The 24,874-nt window shown below is 44.6% G+C and overlaps 1 protein-coding gene across 2 annotated transcripts in view; it reads right to left on the bottom strand.

The window, feature by feature from the left end:
* Window positions 1-24,874, bottom strand: part of LOC106600236 (cadherin-24) — a 123,163-nt gene that overhangs the window by 33,586 nt on the left and 64,703 nt on the right. For both annotated transcript variants that reach the window (XM_014191556.2, XM_014191562.2), the window contains exons 3-5: window positions 19,195-19,489; window positions 17,535-17,654; window positions 13,359-13,526 (exon numbers count right to left, since the gene is read on the bottom strand). In XM_014191556.2, coding sequence (XP_014047031.2) covers window positions 13,359-13,526; window positions 17,535-17,654; window positions 19,195-19,489 — 583 coding nt within the window. The remainder of the gene's footprint in view (window positions 1-13,358; window positions 13,527-17,534; window positions 17,655-19,194; window positions 19,490-24,874) is intronic.

Raw genomic sequence — 24,874 nt, 5'->3', positions numbered from 1 at the left:
ACACAGAGGACACTGACTGAATGATGGGTATTACTGAGAGAACACTATAAATGGACAGAATCAGTATGACTAGTACACACGACTGGCCATAGAAAGGGATGCAGATAGGGAAAAGAGAGGACGAGAGCGGGAGAGTGGAAGTGGAAATGCATGAGAGAGAGATGAGAGAGAGAGAGAGGGTGACACAGGTTGAACGGAAATAAAGAAAAAGTGAGAGTTGGTATGGGGAGCCAGAGAGAGGGAGGTAGTGAGCAAGAGAAAGAGAGAGAAAAATGGAGAGAAAGAGAGTCTGAGAGTAATGTTTCCAATAGTGATTTTACTGTCTATTGAAGCAGAAAGCTCTGAACTTTAGATGAAATATTAATAAAGAGGAAAAAGAAATGGGGAGCAAAATAAAATGATAAAAAGGAGGACAATATTAATCACCTCTATTTTAATTAGGACTTCCTCTGAGGATGAGGAACTTAATTAGCAATAATAAGTATTGGAATTATTGCTAATTACTTAATTGTTTTGTTATCGTCACTATCACTATTACTTTTGTAATTGCAACTGAGCAACGATGCCCAACTAAATTAGTCAAACTTAGTTAAAAATCAAACACCCAATTTATTCTATTCTGGTTAGAGCCAGTTTGCGCTGTTCTGTGAAGGGAGTAGTAAACAGCGTTGTACGAGATGTTCAGTTTCTTGGCAATATCTCGCAGGAAATAGCCTTCATTTCTCAGAACAAGAATAGACTGACGAGTTTCAGAAGAAAGTTCTTTTTTTCTGGCCTTGTGAGCTTGTAATCGAACCCACAAATGCTGATGCTCCAGATACTCAACAAGTCTAAAGAAGGCCCGTTTTATTGCTTTTTTAATCAGAACAACCGTTTTCAGCTGTGCTAACATAATTGCAAAAGGGTTTTCTAATGATCAATTAGCCTTTTAAAATGCTAAACTTGGATTAACTAACACAACGTGCCATTGGAACACAGGAGTGATGGTTGCTGATAATGGGCCTCTGTACGCCTATGTAGATATTCCATAAAAAATCTGCCGTTTCCAGTTCCAAAAGTCATTTACAACATTAACAATGTCTACACTGTGTTTCTGATCAATTTGATGTTATTTTAATGGACCAAAAAAAAAACAAGGATATTTATAAGTGACCCCACACTTCTGAACGGCAGTGTATATATTTTTTATATAAAAACCTTTATTTAACTAGGCAAGTCAGTTAAGAACAAATTCTTATTTACAATGACGGTCTAACCCGGTCAACACAGGGCCAATTGTACGGCGCCTTACGGGACTCCCAATCACGGCCGGATGTGATGCAGCCTGGATTCGAACCAGGGACTGTAGTGACGTCTCTTGCACGGAGATGCAGTGCCTTAGACCGCTGCTCCACTCGGGAGCCATAAAAAAAATAGCTATATAAATACACTCCAACTTCGGAATGAAATGTTGCCTATTCACATTTCATATGTTGCCTGACAACAATATTTTATATTTTATGTTAATAAATACATGCTGTGTTAATTTTGGCCACAAAGAATTGCCACAAAGAATTGTTAGCTAGCTACCCACGAAGAATGGACATTATATTGCATATAACAAGTTTTAGGTCATTTTTGCCTGTTTAACTAGCTCTCTAGCTAGATTATTACAATTCACATATCTAGCTGATAATTATGAAGTAAAACGTTTGGTTTGTGTATATCTTGGTTTGTCTCTATTGTTGCCATTGTCCTGGCTGGAAGAAGGTTCAGTGAATGGGGAAGTGAAGCGTGAGGTAATACAGTAATACAACAAATGTATTGTTTTATGCATTCTCCACACTCGTCCTCGCAAGAACGTACTCAAGAGAACGTGGACGGAGAATGCAGTCAGAGCATGAGAGTGTGGAGCACGGTAGTATGCATATTGAGAAACACCTGAGTGTACAAAACATTAACAGACTGATCAGGTGAATCCAGGTGAAAGGTACTATGATCCCTTATTGATGTCACTTAAATCCACTTCAATCAGTGTAGATGAAGGGAAGGAGACAGGGTAAAGAAGGACTTTTAAGCCTTGAGACAATTGAGACATGGATTGTGTATGTGTGCCATTCAGAGGGTGAATGGGCAAGACAAAAGATTGAAGTGCCTTTGAACGGGTTATGGTAGTAGGTGCCAGGCGCACCGTTTGTGCCAAGAAATTAAACGTTGCTTGATTTTTCACACAACAGTTTCCCATGTGTATCAAGAATGGTCCACCACCCGAAGGACATCCTGCCAACTTGACACAACTGTGGGAAGCATTGGAGTCAACATGGGCCAGCATCCCTGTGGAATGCTTTCGACACCTTGTTGAGTTCATGCCCCGACGAACTGAGGCTGTTCTGAGGGCAAAAGGGGTACAACTCAATATTAGGAAGGTGTTCTTAATGTTTTGTACACTCAGTGTAGTTGTGTTCAGTAGAGTGCAGACTAGATTATGAAGGGCAGAGAGAGGGCGATCTCATATTCTGATGAGCTCTGTGAGTTCTTCAAGGCCTTGGAGGAAGAGTCAAAGAGTCAAAGGTCAAATACAGGGTCAAGTTACAATTGTTTCCTCACATTTTCCTGCCATGACCTAGACCTTCTCTCCTCTCTACTGGCTTCTTCTTGGCCTTAGAGGCAGTGTTCATCATAGCCTGTCCAATGTATGTGCTTTAGTCAACTGACGAGTGTCAGAGTTGGCACATACAGATCTGGCATGGCTATAGTGTTCCAGGCCTTCTCTCCTCTCCTAAGCGACTGCGTAGCAACTGAGGTCAGCTCCCCTGCCCACATATCCAATCCTAACAGTCTAATGGCTGTGTTTATTCACCAATAACTACTTCACATCATCACTCATCTTTGACCCACTGAAACAGCTGGACGGGAGCCACTCAAACCGAAGGCATTGAGAGCCACAGCAGAACAGCCTTCATTTGCCGATTAATTTGCTAGCTTCATATTTGACTGTATAATCTACTGTATACACTTTGAAGTGGTGAGCATTTGTTTAACAACGCAAGCATTCGAGGGGGACGTTGATGTGGATTCATGCACTATGTATTACCAGCATAAATGTGGAAGCAGGGTTCCAGCCAAGCTCATACATAAGAAATGAGAGAGGACAGACTGAGGCGATTTCACCTCTACTACCGTTGTCGCTGGCAGAAGGTTTTCTTTGACATCACTGGCACATTTCCACGTCTTCCTATTTGAGCAGCAGACCCCAGGGAAGCGCTCGGTTGGACATAGACCGCAGGGAACGTCTTTGGTTGGACATGGTCAGGCAGCCACTCAAACCCCCTGCTGAAACCCCACAGAGGCAAGAGTGGCAAATGCAAAAGTTCCGCCAACTACACATGTCCCCTTGGGGTGTTCCATTTTTCGAGTTAGGTTCTATTTTAACCCTACCTCCTCCTCCACCACCACCACCACCCACTCCTCTCTAACTCTACCCCCTGCCAGTGACAGTGCCCACGTGAGCCAGCCAGCAGCATCCCCACACGAGACGTGGATGGGTAAGCCCCCCCGTGGCTTTCACAGTCCAGCAGCTACATTCATATGTGCCGACAGAGACCGACAGAGAGAGAGAGAAAGAGAGAGAGAGAGAGAGAGAAAGCCCTGCCGCGAACATTCCCATTAGCATGGAAATCACTTCTCTCTCCTTTTCCGCTCTGCCTTCCGTCCACTGATGGCTCGGCACAAAAAGAATGGCTTTAACTCCTTGTATTCTGCGTGAGGGCACACTGCCACGTTAGATGACAAGGAAGGCAAAAAAAAAAAACGGATGCCATTTTCTTTCAGCTCGTGCTCTCGAAGATGGATAGACACGGAGGTGCTTCTTGATGGATTTCATTTCAACACTGGTGACGAGACAACGATGATGGCCCAAGGTTGTTCCTCCTGAAAACTAGTACAAATGGCTGCTGCTGGCTTTAATGATGTTTCAAACTCTCCCCTCTTGCGATTAATTCGTATTTTCAAGAAGTCTTGGACGTCTCAGAATGTACTCGTGGGCTTCCATAGCCACAGTGGCATGTATGCCTATTCTACCTTGTGTTGTAGCGATTACATTGTGAGATGAATATCTCCCCACAGGCTCTTTTGCTGCATGGGGTCTGTGAAGGAAAAAGCTAATCTAGGAGACTGCTGTTAGTGTATTCCTCTAAGGGACTGGAGCTGGATTGCTGTTGCTCTAACCAGTACCCCAGTCTGAGTGTTCACCGCCCAGGCCTATAATCACAATAAACAGCCTGTACCCAGGAGGCAGTGGTGCTTGCGACCCTACCGACACCACGTCTCCCTCCCTCACAACCCTGTGGGCATAACCACGAAGGAAGGGTAGTGCAGGCAGGCATTGCCCAAGAGGAGCATATCCAGGCAGCACCATACCACACCACAAACTCTGGGGCAATGCCATCCCGGGCCTAATTGTGCGTTGTGATACGATGGAGCGATTTTAGGGACGTTTTCATGGCCCACTGTTAACTATAGCACCCAGAGGGCTTCTCTATCAGAGGGAAGCCCTGTGTGTATACTCTGTGTGTGTGTGTGTGTGTGTGTGTGTGTGTGTGTGTGTGTGTGTGTGTGTGTGTGTGTGTGTGTGTGTGTGTGTGTGTGTGTGTGTGTGTGTGTGTGTGTGCGCATGCGTGCATGCTTATTTGCATTCTCTCAGCCGACCCAATCAGCTGTATCAGTCCATAAATCATCCTCCCAGGACATACAGTACAGCAGGCAGCCAAGTCTCCATGGTCACATGACAAGGCCCATCCACGCTTCAAAGCCCCAGAGCCCTGCAGCCTAGCCCTGAACCAGAGATAGGACTAGCGACGTTTCAATGCACTGTTTCCACAAGCAGAATGAGATGAAATGATTACGGCTCACATGATTGCAGCTGTCCTTATGGCTGGGACGAGGCAGTTCATGGCTTAACTCTTATTCCCCTCCTTCTCTCCTCTTCCCATCCTTCCCCCCCATCCCTCCTTCACGCTCAGTGAACTTGCACTCCGGACTCATTTTCATGCATTCAAACGAGCATCTCATGCACAGGGGAAACCAGTGATAACTAAAGTCTTAGTGTGGGAGGCGCCCACTGGGAAAAACGCATTGAGAAGCGGAAAGTGGGTGGTCACATTGGAAAGACGCAGAGATGGTAAGCAGTCGGACACATTGGGAAAATGAAGATGGGCGTTGTGTGACGCAGAAGAATATGGGAAGAGGGTAGTCACATAGAAAAGGATGCACATCTCCTCAGATCATTACGGCTTCCTAAACATACATTAATCAGCTTCTTTAGCTCAGATGACATATTCAATGCCATAAGACATGGCGTGCTCAAGCGTATGATGAGGCGGTCGAATCACAAATGCCTTTTCAATGTCATATTGAGCAAAACATTAGATGCAGTGTTGCATAGAGCATAGAGTTGCTACTTGCTATTGTATAGCACTGATGGGATGGAAATGTTACCAATGGTTACCACTACCACTCTAGTCAATAATGGAGTTGCTATATGTGATGTTTAATGATGTGGATACATTTTGTCTGTGCTTACTGACCATATGACTAAATGACAGTTCCCTGAATATGGTGTTTGACATAGCAGCACTCAAAACTCAAGAGTGGCTCCCAATGCAGTACTAGTGTTATACACACGATCTCTGTGGTCAGACATTTTACAGGACTGTACGAACAAGCCATAAGCGTTACTGAAACCATTCTGGAGCATTCTGTGGTCCTCATCAAGCTTGGGTACTAAATTTAATTTACAGTGTGATAGGAGAATAACTGTTGGTTAATAAATGCAGTATTATGGTCTGACTGGAGTGTACTGTGAAGGATTTTAAGGACAGAGGGGAGACATCCCGCATGGACACTTCTGTTTAACAATCAGAGAGAGTGATTGGCTCTCTGTGGTGCTCTAAAACAGGCACAGATGGGGAGTGTGAAAGGACAGTGTGAAGGGGGTGACTGGGGACAGCGGGAGTGTGTAGGAGAGCGACAAAGGGAGAGATAGTGGGGGGATTAATGGAGAGAGAGAGAGGGGGAGATGGAGAGATGCAGAAAGGGAAGGATTGGGTAGAGGCAGTGAAAGGGAGAGAGAGAAGAAAAGAGAGAGACAGAAAGCAGGAGGTGGGGTTGGCCATGAAGTAAGATGACAAAGCTTGTCACCTTTCGCTTTCCCTGTCTCCTCTCAGCTTGACAAATTGCCAAACATCCGTGTGTGATGCACCGTGTTAAAGTAAACAGCCGATTCAATACATGTAGATATTCTTCTTTAATGATTTACACAATAAAAATATTCTAGCCAGTGAATCATATTTTAGATAAAGGGTGTGTGCACATGAATGTGTCAAGAGGAGAAAGAAGGGAGATCAAGACAGAGCAAGACAGATGTTATACTTAACGTTATAGGGCCTTTTTACTGAACAATGTGTTTTGTGTTGGCTTTTCATGTACTTTGTAATTGATGTGTATATAGAGTGCATCAATCTACACACAAAACCCCATAATGACAAAGCAAAAACAGGTTTTAGAAATTTTTGCAAATCTATTGGAAATAAAAAACTGAAATACCTCATTTACATAAGTACTCATACACTTCGCTATGAGACTCAACATTTTGCTCAGGTACATCCTGTTTCCATTGGTCATCCTTGAGATGTATCTACAACTTGATTGGAGTCCCCCTGTGAGAAATTATATTGATTGGACATGATTTGGAAAGGCACACACCTGTCCAAATAAGGTCCCACAGTTGACAGTGCATGTCAGAGCAAAAACCAAGCCATGAGGTCGAAGGAATTGTCTGTAGAGCTCCGTGACAGGATTATGTCAAGGCACAGATCTGGGGAAGGGTACCTTAAAAATGTATGCAGCATTGAATGTCCCCAAGAACACAGTGGCTCTTCCTAGAGCTGGCCACCAAACTGAGCAATCGGGGGAGAAGGGCCTTGGTCAGGGAGGTGACCAAATACAGATGGTCACAATGACAGAGCTCCAGAGTTTCTCTGTGGAGATGGGAGAACGTTACAGAAGGACAACCATCTCTGCAGCACTCTACCAATCAGGCCTTTATCGTAGAGTGGCCAGACGGAAGCCACTCCTCAGTAAAAGGCACATGACAGCCCGCTTGGAGTTTGCCAAAAGGCACCTAAAAGACTCTCAGACCATGAGAAACAAGATTGTCTGGTCTGATGAAACCAAGATTGAACTCTTCGGCCTGAATGCCAAGCGTCACGTCTGGAGGAAACCTGGCACCATCCTTACAGTGAAGCATGGTGGTGGCAGCATCATTTCTGTAGGTATGTTTTTTTAAGCGGCAGGGACTGGGAGACTAGTCAGGATCGAGGGAAAGATGAACAGAACAAATTACAGAGAGATCCTCAATGACAACCTGCCCCAGAGCGCTAAGGACCTCAGACTGGGTCGAAGGTTCACCTTCCAACAGGACAACGACCCTAAGCACACAACCAGGACAACGCAGGAGTGGCTTCAGGACAGAACTCGGACTTGAACCCGATTGCAAAGGCTAGCTTTTTCAAAACGTTTTGGGACACTGTAAAGTCCATGGAGAATAAGAGCACCTTCTCTCAGCTGCCCACTGCTAGGAAACACTGTCACCACCGATAAATCCACGATAATCGAGAATTTCAACAAGCATTTCTCTACGGCTGGCCACGCTTTCCACCTGGCCACACTTTCTACCCCAACTCAGGCCAACAGCTCTGCACCCCCGCAGCAAACGATATCATAACCACCATCGATAAAAAACAGTACTGTGCAGCCGTCTTCATCGACCTGGCCAAGGCTTTCGACTCTGTCAATAACCGTATTCTTATCGGCAGACTCAACAGCCTTGGTTTCACTAATGACTGCCTCGCCTGGCTCACAAACTACTTCTCAGATAGAGTTCAGTGTGTCAAATAGGAGGGCCTGTTGTCCGGAACCTCTGGCAGTCTCTATGGGGGTGCCACAGGGTTCAATTCTCGGGCTGACTCTTTTCTCTGTATATATCAATGATGTCATTCTTGCTGCGGGTGATTCTTTGATCCACCTCTACGCAGACGACACCTTTCTGTATACATCTGGCCCTTCTTTGGACACTGTGTTAACACACCTCAAAACGAGCTTCAATGCCATACAACACTCCTTTCGTGGCCTCCAACTGCTCTTAAACGCTAGTAAAACTAAATGCATGCTCTTCAACCGATCGCTGCCCGCACTCGCTCGCCTAGCATCACTACTCTGGACGGTTCTGACTTAGAATATGTGGACAACTATAAATACCTAGGTGTCTGGCTAGACTGTAAACTCTCCTTCCAGACTCATATTAAGCATCTCCAATCCAAAATTAAATCTAGAATCAGATTCCTATTTCGCAACCAAGCCTCCTTCACTCATGCTGCCAAACATACCCTCGTAAAACTGACTATCCTGCCGATCCTTGACTTTGGCGATGTCATTTACAAAATAGCCTCCAACACTACTCAGCAAACTGGATGCAGTCTATCACAGTGCCATCCGTTTTGTCACCAAAGCCCCATATACTACCCACCATTGCGACCTGTATGCTCTCGTTGGCTGGTCCTCGCTACATATTCGTCACCAAACCCACTGGCTCCAGGTCATCTATAAGTTCTTGCTCGGTAAAGCTCCGCCTTATCTCAGCTCACTGGTCACCATAGCAACACCCACCCGTAGCACCCGCTCCAGCAGGTATATTTCACTGGTCATCCCCAAAGCCAACACCTCCTTTGGCCGCCTTTCCTTCCAGTTCTCTGCTGCCAATGACTGGAACGAATTGCAAAGATCACTGAAGTTGGAGACTTATATCTCCCTCACTAACTTCAAGCATCGGCTGTCAGAGCTGCTTACCGATCGCTGCAGCTGTACACAGCACATCTGTAAATAGTCCATCCAACCAACTACCTACCTCATCCCCATATTTGTTTTATGTTTTCTTCTGCTCTTTTCCACACCGGTATTTCTACTTGCACATCCTCATCTGCACATATATCACTCCAGTGTTAACTGAATTGTAATTAATTCGCCACTATGGCCTATTTATTGCCTTACTTCCTTACTTCATTTTCACACACTGTATACAGATTTTCTATTGTGTTATTGACTGTACATTTGTTGATCCCATGTGTAACTCTGTGTTGTTGTTTTTGTCGCAATGCTTTGCTTTATCTTGGCCAGGTCGCAGTTGGAAATGAGAACTTGTTCTCAACTGGCCTACCTGGTTAAATAAAGGTGAAATAAATAAAAAAATCTAAAAAATTGAACGTCTCTTGAGAGACTTGAAAATAGCTGTGCAGCAAAGCTCCCCATCCAACCTGACAGAGCTTGAGAGGATCTGCAAAGAGGAATGGGAGAAACTCCCCAAATACAGGTGTGCCAAGCTTGTAGCGCCATACCCAAGAAGACTTGAGGCTGTAATCGGTGCCAAAAATGCTTTATCAAAGTACTGAGTAAATGGTCTGAATGCTTATGTAAATGTGATATTTCAGTTCTTTATTTTTTTGAATTTTTTTATGGGATATTGTGTGTAGATTGATGAGGGGAAAATCAATTTAATAAATAGAATAAGGCTGTAACGTAACAAAATGTGGAAAAAGTCAAGGGGTCTGAATACTTTCCGAATGCAAATTATAAACGCCACATGTAAAGTGTTGGTTCCATGTTTCATGATCTGAAATAAATATCCTAGTAATTTTCCATATGCACAAAAAGCTTATTTTTCTAAACTTTTACGCACAAATGTGTTTACATCTCTGTTAGTAAGCATAATCCATCCACCTGACAGGTGTGGCATACCAAGAAGCTGATTAAACAGAATGATCATTACACAGGGGACAATAAAAGGCCACTGTAAAATGTGCAGTTTTGTCACCACAACACAATGCCACAGATGTCTCGTGTTTTGAGGGAGCGTGCAATTGGCTTGCTGGCTGCAGGAATGTCCACCAGAGCTGTTGCTTGAGAATTGAATGTTGATTTCTCTACCATAAGCCGCCTCCAACATCGTTTTAGAGAATTTGGCACTACGTCCAACCGGCCTCGTTTATGGCGTCATGTGGGCGAGCAGTTTGATGATGTCAACGTTGGGAACAGAGAGCCCCATGGTGGCGGTGGGGTTATTGTATGGGCAGGCATAAGCTACGGACAACGAACACAATTGCATTTTATCGATGTCAATTTGAATGCACAGAGATACTGTGACGAGATCCTGAGGTCCATTGTCGTCCATTCATCTGCCGCCATTACCTCATGGTTCAACATGATGATGCACGGCAACATGTTGCAAGGACCTGTACACAATTCCTGGAAGCTGAAAATGCCCCAGTTCTTCCATGGCCTTCATACTCAGCAGACATGTCACCCATTGAGCATGTTTGGGATGCTCTGGATCAACGTGTACAACAGCGTGTTCAAGTTCCCGCCAAAATCCAGCAACTTCGCAAAGCCATTGAAGGAGGAGTGGGACAACATTCCACAGGCCACAATCAACAGCCTGATCAACGCTATGCAAAGGAGATGTGTCGCACTGCACGAGGCAAATGGTGGTCACACTAGATACAGAATGATTTTCTGACTCCCTGCTTAAATAAAGGTTAACACACACACACACACACACACACACACACACACACACACACACACACACACACACACACACACACACACACACACACACACACACACACACACACACACACACACACACACACACACAGAGTTAAGCTATTATGCATTGCCAGTCTCACTCCCCTGCGACTTCATCACTTCACCCACTCATGCTTCTATGTTATTTCTCCTCTTCTTTTTCTCTCACTCATTTCTTCAGAGGACAACTACCGTGATTACCATCCCACCTCCCTCCGCTCCATTCTTTCACTCCCTTTTTCAGAGATTTCACACTGTGGGTATTTCTCTCCTTCTGGCAGTCTTTATGTGTCCTGTTCCAATCTTTCTTTCACCTCCTCCCTCTTTCTGTTCTGCCTGTTCCCTCATTCCTTTTAATAATCCAGTCCCACATGCTGGTCTTTATGTCTTTCTTTCCCTTGGGAGGCCTCTCTTTTTCTCTTTCTCCCCCTCTGTGGGTCTATTCTCCTTATCTCTCGATAAGGAGAATAGACCCACAGAGGGGGAGAATTTCGAGATTCTCGAGCGGTATCGATTCTCGAGAGACATTACAATGTAAACTTGCCTATTTCTCAAGTCTGGAATGCTACCTCCGGAGGTCACGCACGACTCTTGCCCGATAGTTGCCCCGAATTAAGCAGGGCAATGTAAACAGAATTGTTTCCTTGAGCTCAGAATTCATACAGTAAAAATACTAATAGCAGAGCAATATTTTTTAAACAGCTGTCACGTCCTGACCATAGAGAGCTCTTATTTTCTATGGTAGAGTAGGTCAGGTCGTGACTGGGGTTATCTAGTTTATTTAGTTCTATGTTGTTTGGTTCTAGTTTCTTTTTTCTATGTTGGGGTTTTTGTATGATCCCCAATTAGAGGCAGCTGGTCATCGTTGTCTCTAATTGGGGATCATATTTAAGTAGTTGTTTTTCCCACCTGTGTTTGTGGGAGATTATTTTGAGTTAGTGCATGTAGCAACTCTGTCGTCACGGTTTGTGGTTTGTTTATAGTTTATTGTTTGTCTTGCAAAGTTTCACATTAAAATAAAAGATATGGAACGATACCCACGCTGCGCCTTGGTCTCCTTCCTACGACGAACGTGACAACAGCTGGACTTTTTCATGATATTTGAAACTTGTTTTATTGAGTTTTCACCTGAAATTGCAGCAACAGCTTAGTTACTTTCTGAAATTATCACAGTAGTTTTAAGAAAGGAAAGGTCAACAACATTCCCCCCCATTTTCACATATATTGATGTTGGGGTGATGCTAGAATTTATGAATATGAAGTAGAAAAATTGTGAATGTTTGTCAATGACAATATTCTCTATTTCTTTGTCTTTCTGTACCCCCCTCTTTCTTCTCTCTCCTTCTTCCTCTCTCATTCTCCCTCTCTCTCTGTCTCTATTTCTCTCTCTTTCACCATCCCACCATCTCTCTAACTCTTCCCCAGTCTCATTTTCTCAGTAACTGGCACCCTTTTGGGGGAAATAAATTAGCAATATTTATGATGAAATCCCTCTCTGTATCGCTCTCTCTCTTCTCGTTGTCACATAAAAAAAGACACTGATCTTATCAGGCCTACCCTATGTAGTCATCCGTCAGACAATCTACCTATCCATCCATCACCTTGGCACAGGCTGTGTCTCTACTCCCCTTGGCAGCCAAGGCTTTTAAAAGTGCATAAAACTCCAGAGTGGACACGGAGCACCTGAGTCCGCATGTGTAACACCCTAATAGCCAACTGCCACTGAGCTATGAATCAATGTTCCAACCTGGCTAAGAAGAAACCCACGTATGGCTCCTAGAACATTGTAGAGGTGTACGTCACAAGGTGGATCTCCACATGTTGCTGGGCTCACAAGCTCTACAGGTAGTCAGGTTCCTGCGTTAAGACATACCCTGACAGCTTTCAAAGCTGTCATACGGCACAGTACTGCTTGGCTCCTTGAAGAAAGTCATGAATGGTGGGATTGGAGGCAAAACCCAGGATGCTTTCAAAAGTCTTGTGACGTTAAAGAAGCATTTAGTGTTGCGACCCGCAAACCATCCCTTTACAACTTGTTAGGGACTATAATAATATTCACAAACACCTGGTTTAATCCCTCTTATTTAATCCTCCGTCGCTAGTAAACGCCATGTGAAATTCAGTAAGTAGCACTGAATTTGGGAGAAAGGAGCTGGATTGTGGGTGTCTTTTAATTCCTGGTATGTAATTGAGCAGAGCGGCTGGGAGGCAGGCTTTGATGGCGTTCTAACCCCCTCCTGTCACACACTGCAGCAGCAGGGGCACTAAAAGCCCTGGACAGGCTGGAGGAATAAGGCTGGTTAAAAGGCAGCATTTCTCCCTGGGTTCCCCTTTTCTCCCCCTCCCAGAACCCTGCCCACTGCCACAATCTTACTGGGGTCACCAGAACTGCCCCCAGGTTGGAAAAATTGGCTTTCTAGCTCAGAATTGATCGATGCGTGAAGTATACCTGTTAAAGTGTGTGTGGGAGGGACAGGTGTGTGTGTTTGTGTGCATGTGTGCGCGTGCGCACGCGCACGTGTGTGTGTGTGTGTGTGTGTGTGTGTGTGTGTGTGTGTGTGTGTGTGTGTGTGTGTGTGTGTGTGTGTGTGTGTGTGTGTGTGTGTGTGTGTGTGTATTTGTGCATGTACTGGAGTAAGTTCAGCATGTGTGCATGTGATATGTGTGTGTGTGTCACTTACTCTGTGTGAAGCGAGGGGGGTTGTCGTTGACATCACTCAGCCTCACGGTAACAGTGGTGGTCCCTGAGAGACCTCCCAGATGGCCCCCCATGTCCTTGGCCTGCAGAACAACCAGGTACCGGTCCTGGGTTTCCCTGTCCATATCAGGCACCGCTGTGCGCAGTATACCTGGGAAAAACACACACACCAAAGACAAAAAGAGTTCAAGATCAATCATTTCCACCATGCAGAATGACCTGATTCTGCTTCACACGATTGGTTGAACAGCGGCTGCCTCTAGCTGTGCACCGCTCACCAACGCAGCCAAACCAGGAGCCAAGGTAGCTAAATCACCTTGAAATATGGATACTCTTTTGAAGCTAGTGAAAATATGAGCCTTTGCTGAGGTACTGTATACAGTATGTAGGGAATTAACAAGACGCCATCTGAGCAAATGTGACGTGGCTCTGGGGTGTGCGAGTTACCGAAATTACAGGCTAAGAACGGACAGAGAGATAGGCCCATATTTTCATTTTATCATTTTCTCCAACACCAAATCAGTGTGTCTTGTTTGCAACGAAACTTTTCCTGTTTGCAAATAATAAAATCTGAGACGTCATTAGGAATCTGAGCATGGTACATTCTGAGTAGGACTACCGACGCAGAAGAATGCAAGCTTTAACTGCCGGCTACTCTTCTTAAGTGGCTTAACCCAACGAGAGGTCACGAGTGTTTCCCTAAAAGCTGTCTGGGTTTAAATATCTTCTATTGTACAGACAGTGAATAGCTTAATCAATCAGAGTGACAGAATTAGACTACTTCCCAAGTAAAGCCTTTCATTTTTTTCTCTTTGGTTATAGAGGTTGTAGCTCAGCCTCTGAATGTCAAATAAACGAAACAATGATATCCCCATATAGTATGGATCAGAGTCACGTCTTTCCCGGGTATTTTACAGCTTGTTATTAGCATAAAGAATCGCAGACCATTTATAAATGTTTTCTTCAAAAATCTTAAGCTGACAAGGGGTAGGCCTGTGCCTTTTGCCATTTTATTTAATAAAAAGGGAGGGAGGCCTATGGCAGGGATCATCCCCCCCAAAATAATTGAGCGGATAGTCAGGGGGCCGTAACATAATTACAAATAATTTGTAGACTGGAAATTGATCACAAGAAGCCCAAACATATATAATATTTGACAAAATAATAATAATTTCAAACCTTGCTTACATTTGTACACAATCACATATACAGTGCCTTCAGAAAGTATTCGTACCCCTTGACTTATTCCACATTTTGTTGTTACAGCCTGAATTCAAAATGGTAAAAAAAAAAGATGTCTCACCCATCTACACAGAATACCCCATAGCGACAAAGTGAAAACATGCTTTTAGACATTTTAGCATATTTAAGAAAAATTAAATACAGAAATGTCATTTACATAAGTATTCACACCACTGAGTCAATACAATGTAGAAGCACCTTTGGCAGCAATTAGAGCTGTGAGTCTTCCTGGGTAAATATCTAAGAGATTTCCACACCTGGACTGCGCAACATTTATTATTTTCAAAATTCTTCAAGCTCAGGAACATTCACTGTCTTCTTGGGAAGCAGCTCCAGTGTAGATTTGGCCTTGTGTTTTAGGTTATTATCCTGCTAAAAGGTGAATTCATCTCCCAGTGTCTGTTGGAAAGCAGACTGAACCAGGTTTTCCTCTAGGGTTTGGCCTTTGCTTAACTCCCATCTGTTTCTTTTTTATCCTGAAAAGTCCTTAACGGTTACAAGCATACTCATAACATGATGCAGCCACCCCTTTGCTTGAAAATAGGGAGTGCGGTACTCAGTAATGTGTTGTTTCAGATTTGCCCCAAACATAACACTTTGCATTCAGGACAAAAAGTAAATTTGCTTTGCCACATTTTTTTCAGTATTAATTTAGTGCCTTGTTGCAATCAGGATGCATGTTTTGGAATATTTCTATTCTGTACAGGCTTCCTTCTTTTCACTCTGTCAATTAGGTTAGTATTGTGAAGTACCTACAATGTTGTTTATCCATCCTCAGTTTTCTCCTATCACAAACTAACTGTTTTAAAGTCACCATTGGCCTTATGGTGAAATCCCTGAGCAGTTTCCTTCCTCTCCGGCAACTGAGTTAGGAAGGATGCCTATATCTTTGCAGTGACTGGGTGTGTTGATACACCAACCAAAGTGTAATGAATAACTTCACCATCCTCAAAGGGATATCCAATGTCTGTTTTGTTTTTATTTATCTATCAATAGGTGTCCTTCTTTGTGAGGCATTGGAAAACCTTCCTGGTCTTTGTGGTTGAATCGGTGTTTGAAATTCACTACTTGACTGAGGGACCTTACATACAATTGTATGTGGGGGGGTACAGAGATGATGTAGTCATTCATAAATCATGTTAAACACTATTATTGCACACAGAGTGAGTCCATGCTAATTTTTACTCTTGAACTTATTTAGGCTTGCCATAACAAAGGGATTTAATACTTATTGACTCAAGACATTTCAGCTTTTCATTTATAATTCATTTGTAAAAATGTTGAAAAACCTAATTCCAATTTGACATTTATGGGGTAGGCCAGTGACAAGTCAAGGGATGTGAATACTTTCTGAAGGCACTGTATCTCTCTCTATTATGCGTGGGAATACTTTGGAACAGATTTCCTAAATTAAAATCACGCGGCGTTGATTTGCTGGTGTTTTTACAGTATTTTATGTTCAACAAAAGTTGATAAAACATTTTATAAAAAAATAAAAAATATTTTAACGGTTTTGGCTTTATTTTATTTCCATGACGGTCTTCATCCATAACCGCCAATGTCACGGATATCCAATTACTGTCACAGCCATAAGCATGACCCTCCCACATTTTCCTCCACCCATTCTGTACATTCCAATCCATCCCTAATGGATGATAGTTGTAGTTAACACACTGGGCAGAATTAGGCTAATATCACTAATTACCAATTACCAGAGCAATCTTCACTCAGGAGATCAGTCCCTTTCGGTCAACACAATGAATGAACATGCATTAGAATTCAATAACAGCATTGCAGACGCTGTATACCTACTGTAGGTGACACACTCATACCTTAAGCATACTGTAATACATACTGTATAAAACTTTTGGAGTTTTCACATATCCCCTTATGATCCGAATCCTGGAGCGTTTGATACCCTGGTCTGTTCTATAAAGTATGGCTGAAAGGCAAACGAATCCTGGCTGAAACGAATACTGGACCTGTCTGAGTAGTGGGTCCAAGATCCAGGACCAGAGTTCCTGGTGTTGTGATGTGGCAGCTCGAGTCTCATGGAACTTTTTTGCCCATTGTAAACAAGCTACCTTGCTAACGTCGTGTAGAGCGTGCATCTTGATTTTGTCACCCTGAAACGGTTATATTCAAGTCTTGTGAAAGCAAAACGTTTTCTGTAGAATTCTCACAAACGCTCCAGGAAACCGAACCAGGGTACCGAATCTCATATGTGAAAACGCCCTTAGTGTTTACTAGCTTGCAGGCTGTCAATCACGTAGTGAGGCAACAGAGGACTCAATAGAAGACTTCCCCATCTGCCTCAGGGACCTGGGGTTGACACCAAAGCCCCTCACCCAAAACACATAGCAGATTTTAGTGAGGAGACAGGTCCTCTGAGCCTTTTTAATCTCCGCCTTTAATAGTTCACAAACCTTTCCTGACATCTCCTTTGAATACAAGTCTTTTTGTTTTTCCTCCTTCAGAAAGTATAATTTAAGGCGGTTGCTGCAGTTTGTTGGATGCACATAGACTCTGGCAGTCTGAATACATTTCTGCCAGCTTGAACTGGATTAACTGAGAAGGAGCAGGAGGGGACACGCAGAGAGAAGGAATAGGGGAACAGAGATGGGGGCGAATGGGAGGGAAGTGAGAGGAGGGAATATGGGGAGGGGTGATGGCTAGGGAGGTGAGAGGAGGGAATACGGGATGGGGAGGGGGTAGATACAGAGGGATCGGTATGCATGGCAGAGAGTGTGAGGACCTGAGAGGGGGATTGAAGGAGGGAGAAAAGGGGATTGAGAAAAGAGAGAAAGAAAGCGCTGTGGGGATACACACTGCAAAAAGGTTTGAAGAGGGAGAAAATGGTTGGGAGCAGAGAGAGAAGGAGCGCGTGCACACCAAGTGGAGAGCGAGAGGCAGTCACCTGTCTGTGGGTCCACAGAGAAGAACTGCTGTCCCTGCACCAGCGTGTACACCAGTCTGGCACTGTTCCCATAGGTTGGGTCGTCAGCATCTGTCGCTGTCACCTGGATTATAGAAGTACCTGAGGGAGGAGGGGAGCAAGCAGAGGAGCGTTAAAACAACATAGCACACACACTCACACACTGACCAGACACAGCGGTACATTAGCACAGCACAACAACCAGAGAGCCAAATACTGACTGACTGACTCCTACCTCTCTCTTTCTCCATCTCTCTCTCCTTCTCTCTCTCTCTCCCTCTCGCTCTCTCTTACCCCCTCACTCTCTTTCGGCAGCAGCGTGACAAATACTTTATTCACTTTCTTTCTCCCCTGCCGCTCACCTTCTTTCTCTCTCGATTATGTCTGTCTCACTTCATTTCTCTTCATCTCCGTCTCCAATTCCCTTTTGCTCCCTCTCTCAATCTCTCTGTCTGTCGGTTGCCCCCCTTGTCTCCCCACTGACTCCCTCATGTCCTGAATCCCTGCCTTTCCTGACAGATATGGACTTTTTTCCCACCAAATAAATCAAAGACCGTCAGCTTCATGTGAGAAATTTGAATTGTAGCAAAAAAAAAAGATATGTACAGTTTGGAAAGAAGAACTACGTTTCCCATGGGACACTAGGCTGACAAGCTCTGAGGGTAGAGGGGATTTATGGGAGCAGCTGTTGCTGTTTTCTGACATCAAAGCCCTGACAGTGTCACCGGGAGAGAGAGAGAGAGTGAGTGAGGGAGGGAGAGAAAGGGAGGTGAGGGAGGGAGGGAGGGATGTAGGTGAGGGAGGCAGGTAGTTGAGGGAGAAACTGGGTCTGACTACTGATCTATCACAGGTAGTTAACAGGCATAGGGAAGGCAAATGGAAGATGGAGAGAGAAAGGAAGGGCGAGAGGAGCGATTGTTTTGATGCACGCGGGCAGTACAAGAATGATCAGATAGACAGATCAAACAAGTTTGACTGGTGGGTTTGAAGGAACAAGCACAAGAGAGAGAGAAACCTATTGATATGCAGCCTGCTAAAAAACAGTCACAATTTGGAGTGATGATGCATTCAGACTGAGATGTATTACCAGTGAATGGCTACTGTGTGAATACCATAGTGGATTATTTCCATGTGAAATCCTGTAATGCTAAAGTAGTGGTAGAAATCAAATCCTTGTATCCACTTAAAACTAGACTTAGGGCTGAAATTCATATGACACAATGTGTTTGGAGCAATTAGGGGAGGCAAACTCAATCTCGATTCATAGTGAAAGGAGATGATGAAAGATATCTCAACCAATCTCTTCAGCAGGCTGTCGTGGTGTCAGTGTGACTACTATCATTATCCAGTTCCATCACCACTGTGGCATTGACGGTGGAAGATATTACCAGTTGTATGTAACAGCTCTTTGATAAGACTCTCACGGCGCCACTATGTGCCAGCCTCGCAACAACCCACTGTGCATTTTGAAAAACAACTTGGTAAATATTGAATCCCGGGTAAATATTGAAGCCATGATTGACTGAACAACTCAATCTGGGACCAAGCTTTGAAAAGCAAGCACACATCAAAATGTTCAAATGATTATTAAAGGAAGCAAGCAGCAGCAGATTCAAAAAAGACAACGGCTCCCTTGCAGTACCTATGTTGGCCATCTCAGGCACCGTGGCGCTGTAGGGCCCATCCTCAAACAGAGGTGGGTTGTCGTTGATGTCCTGCACTCTGATGATGAATGTGGACGAGGGCTCCAGGGCCCGGTCGGTCTGCCGGTCGGTTGCTGTGGCGATGAGGCGGTACTCGTCCTTTTCCTCGCGATCCAGGGGCTTGGTGACATGGATGTTGCCCGTCTTCTCGTCAATCACAAACACCGCCCCCGCCCCCTCGCCCCTCAGCACGTACTTGGTGCGTCCATCACCTCGGTCCATGTCAGTGTGCAGCTGAGAGAGAGAGGTAGAAAGAGAGAGAGAGAGAATGACATAGAGAGAGGAAGAGGGGTTAACCCAAGCTAGAAAATAAACGAGAACGCATCCAAGAGAAATAAAGGGGATTATACACAGTGCTTGAGGACATGAGTTTGTCTGAGGACGAGAACACTGGAACACATCCAAACAAACACCCTCTCATCTATTCCGATCCATCCATGGGGCAATGGCCATGAACTAGGATCATCATAATCGCAATATCCATAATGATGCACCAGCTCAGCTAGGCCTGCTATTCTCACAAACAGTTGTCTCTGAAAGCTCATCAAACTGTGAAATGCAGTTCTATACCGCTGCAACAATGAATGAAAGTAGGAATTTAGCAGATATTAAGTTGAGGCCTAATCAATTATTCTCCAACTATTGAGGAAGACCAGGTGTGGCAGGGGTACATGCTGTATTGATCCTGACTGCTGCTGGTTTATTGGATCAGCCCTGGCTGGTTGGTGGCTGGGGCTCTACTCAAGCGGAGCGGGGTAATAGCAGAATAGGCCCTCCATCTCCCCCTCAACGGTTTGCCTGGCCCTGCTCAGGGGATGCACTCCGCACATCAGCATTCATTCTCATTACCGCTCAAACGTGGACGGAATAGGAACCCTGATAAAAGCGCGCAAAATTAGCCCCTACTCCAAAAAAGTGTGACATTGTGAGAAAAGTGCGAGTGGGGAGCGCTTGAAAGCATCGTTGCGCGGCAACAGCTAAGCACATTTGCTAAATGAAATGAAAATGGATACTCTGATTCTAAATATTCATTAGGTTTTACAGAATCCCATTTCAAGGAGAACAATAGTGTAGATGTATGACCTCCCAGGAGGTAAACAATTCACATGGATGTTGACAAGACTGTAAACCAAATATAACCTTTTTCTAAGTTTCCACTGTCTGCAAAGTTGAGCTGAACAATTCTCTATGCATTACGTTTCCATATATTTTATCATTCCTCCTTCCACAACATGACTTCACTGCAGAGGGTAACACTCCAAGTACTATTACCACTCTATTCCAGAAATTACTAATTAACTCTATGTAAATTACAATGTCTACAAATAAATTGGCAGGCAGTGAAGCGATTTTATGGGAAGGGTGCCGGATTGAGACCCCCAAATAGACCTGAGACACCACATGGCAGCTGGCCTTGGGGTCCTTTAAGGTTGTCACGGATACTGCACTTGCAGTACATCCGGTATTATTTATTTTGGGAATCTTAACTTGGAGTACTTCTATCTTCATCCTGAATGTGTTGGTTTGGCCCGCCTGGTCTGCACACCAGTGGAGGCTGCTGAGGGGAGGACGGCTCATAATAATGGCTGGAACGGAGCGAATGGAATGGCGTCAAAACACATGGAAACCATGTGTTTGATGTATTTGATACCGTTCCATCCGTTCCGCTCCAGCCATTACCACGAGCCCGTCCTCCCCAATTAAGATGCCACCAGCCTCCTGTGCGGCACACTCAGCTGGTCAAGACCACCAGAAGGGAAGGTTTCACACTCACAAAACTAAACACATTCAGGGTTCTTAACGAAGGGGTCGTTAACGGCCTTAACGACGTGGCTTAACGAGGGGACTTAACGAGGCCCTTAATGAAGCTCCTGCCATCATTACCACAGTGAGTGGTGTCTGTGATGACAAAAGGCCGGCAAATCTCTGGCCCGGGAGGTGAGGAGAAGAGTCCTCTCAAGATGTGGCCTCTAACCTGGCCGTCACTGATCAACACACAGCACTATGGTACAACACAGGAGCCTCCATAACAGACTTCTAATCTGGCCGTCACTGTTCAACACACAGTATTATTTGGTACAACACTGGAGCCTCCCTAACACCTTCCAACCTGTCCGTCACTGATCAACACACAGTATTATTTGGTACAACACTAGGGGCCTCCATAACACCTTCTAACCTATGTTCATAACATTAACCATTCGTTTTATATGGACTCCCGTTAACTCACATACCTTTCCTTTAACCAATAACAGCAACGATGAATGATCTCATCTAACATCCCAGTACTACAACAACAACAAGAACGCTGTCATGAAAGTACATGTACCTATTCACATTTACCACAACCAATAACACCCCTTAACTTCCACTGTAAGAGCCCATAACAGCCAGATGCTTCATCAAATCCATGGAAAGAAAAAAACTGTCAGCCACTGACCACATCAGAGAAATCACCAAACTCACCACGGTATCACCTGCCAGAGTAATCAGACTCAGACTTCAGCAGTGGCAGCACTGACTGAGGCGCCTGCTACTGTGTATGCAAACCTTGGCTCCCAGACCCCTAAATCACTTAAATTACTTATATTATCATAAGGTAATATGCTTATACTCATATACTCAATTTCACATTTTTGCAATAACCATACATCATAAACCACAGAAAAAGCACTCCGTGTCAACCTCTAAATCACTTAAATAACTTATAGCCGTATACTCAATTTCACATTTCTGCCTCACAATAAATCACAAAAACATGAAGAAGTAAGAAAATCCACTTTGCATCTGCGCATTAGGCTAATGAATATGTTTTCCTCGGCACGCATTCTGGGGGGGATGGTGTAGAAGGGGAAAGCTTGGTTATGGGAAATTGGTGTTGACTGAAGTAAAAGAGCACTAGCCTCCAGTGACACGGGAGGACTCGAGGCATCGTTCCACCCCACAGGGATTACTGTAGTGGGAGGTTCAATCCCCATCACACCAGGGAGAAGAATCAAAGGCTTTGGAGACAGCGTGAGGGAGGATATCCCTAGATCTTCAACTGCTCCTCGTGCACTGTTTGGTGGACTACCACTGTACACGTCATGACTTCAAAGAGCCAGGGTCCCATGATCAATGTATACCAAGTGTCTAGACGTCTAGGGCTGTTTCCGTGCCGTTCATACCAACCCACTCCTTTTGTGTCCTCGAGGGGGAGTCAACAAGGGCATAGGGGAGAAGGGCAGGGTATCAATTTGGGATGTGGTCAACAACAACTTCACTTCAGAGCCAACTTTATAAACTAGCCTTGTGGCTAAATACAGAATGTGCTCAGAGCCATGTTCTAAACAGCCTCTCAGTGTGTCTTTCTTACCCTTGCAGGACACTTCAAAGCGTAACTATGCCAGAAATGAAACACAGTGCTTCTGCTCCAGTGTGTTGCGTGGCCTGGCCGGCCAGAGCACTAATTTTAAAGACACTTGTCTAATGACAGAAGGTCAGATGGGTCTTCACCCCAGATCACCCTCCAGCTGGCAGGGCCCAGGGCCCAGGGACTGTGAGCCATGTCCGTGACCAGAGCCCCCCCCTTCTACCCTTTCTACCCCCCCCCCCCCCCCCCCCCAGCACCTGCAGCCTGAGGAAACAGCTGAGCGCGGGCCAGGGCTCTGGAGCCATGACAGGGGCTTAGAGAGAAGAGGCCTAATCTACCCAGTGACACATAATTAAAGTCAACACTACGAGACGAGATGCTGTGACAGAGAGTCTGATCATCATCGGACGCTTTATCCCAGCTGGATACTCCAGATAACCAGCTGGCCCAGAGGGGTAGGGCTCTGGTCTGTTACTTCGCCCCAACCATCCTCACGCTACCCCCCCGTACCTCGACTACCCTCTATCACCAGAGTGGCTTAAAACTTCACAAGGCAGACCTGTTTGTTAGTGTCTTTTTGTTTGAAGTGTATTTCCGAGGGTTCAATTCCATCAAACCTGTGTTTAAGTATTTGAGAAATTACCTTTTTCCTACGGCCTCATACAATCACATCATAGATTTGGGTTCAGTAAAAATACCAAGGAAACTCCCCTCACCGGAGTTATACTTGGCTTCCGTGATTTTTTTTGGACTGGTTTCTTTCTGATCTTCCTCTCTAAGTGTCAACAGAACAGCAGATATGGGTCAATCGTGTGCTTAGTGAGCAAGATTGATTCAAGCCTTGCGTCTGGCCTGTATTGGAGTCTTTATATAATGTGGTTGTGTTATGGATAGTTTGTCCTGGTCTGTTGTGATCTAATTCAGTCCTGTCTTAGTGGTTTTGCAGCAACATGTCCCCCCCACTCCCCCCCCCCCCTCCCCCACCACTTTGGCCAACATTTATTATTCATCAGTATTATTACCAGACCTTATCAACACAAGCCTCTTTAATACATACTATTATTATTCCCTGCCACCATGATACATTATTCACAACAAAACTGATTTTAGCTTTTATCTCGAGACTACGCAAATCCTGCTTTTGATTATCATAATCAGCTGATATATGAGAGAGAACCGTGTGGTGCTTAGTGCAGATAGTTTTTTTATCGACTAATGCCCATTCTGATGATGTATACTTCACATCATATTTTTAGCAGGAGGGCAAGTGGCAACGTGGGAAAAGGCCACCGGAGGCCTACTGTAATTCACGTCTGTACATTTAAAGGGCAAATCGCCCACATATATGCCACCGTGTGCCACTGCCAAGAGGACTGTTTCTTGCCAATGGGATTTTAGAGAGAGAAGAGGGGAATAGAAAAAAATGGGTCTGGAAGCACTGTTCAAATGTTTTCCCAATCATTTTGCATGAACCTGCATTGGGTGCATTTGTGTATTTTTGCAAATGAGTGTGTGGATCTGTCTGTTGGTTATGCATTGTGTATGCGTGTGTGTGTGTGTGTGTGTGTGTGTGTGTGTGTGTGTGTGTGTGTGTGTGTGTGTGTGTGTGTGTGTGTGTGTGTGTGTGTGTGTGTGTGTGTGTGTGTGTGCGCGCGTGCGTGGTGTGTGTAGAGAGATCGGCATCCCTACCCTCCGACCCGACCCGACTCACTGGCCTCCTTCAGGGGCAATGGGGGAAGTGGAGCGGATGGCCATGCAGTCTCACTCTCAGCTCAGAGGCCAGTGAACAAATATTAGCTCAAGGTCACGAGCTGCACTCACACTGGGCCATGCATAATCAGGAGTTCACCCCAGCTAGGACCTTCACTTCATATAACCACGACTTTACCCACGTGATGTGTTTAATTTGATCAAATCATTTAACCTGGATAATGCTTTTAGCTCCATAATAGCACAATTAACCCCCATGTGGGTTCAACTGTATAATAACATGGCTCACCTGGCTAACAAACCATATCACATGGTTGTATAAGTATACAATGAAAAAAAAAGTCACTATTTCACCTCCATACATATCTTACTGTACGTTATATTCTATACATGTGCTTTACGTATATTTCATCCTGTACATGTTAATGGTACGTCATTCTGGTCACGGTTGAAATGTATGTAATCATGTCATTTTTTTATCAAAGCTTTGAGTTTTGAAGTATAATATGGTCTGAGAAGAACAATACTGGCAAGCCAGACATAGCCAATCTGGTGTC

This window comes from Salmo salar, chromosome ssa03 (assembly GCF_905237065.1).
Source record: "Salmo salar chromosome ssa03, Ssal_v3.1, whole genome shotgun sequence".
NCBI lineage: Eukaryota > Metazoa > Chordata > Actinopteri > Salmoniformes > Salmonidae > Salmo > Salmo salar.
The sequence above is the reverse complement of the archived record's forward strand: the minus strand, read 5'-3'. Positions and strand labels throughout refer to the sequence as shown.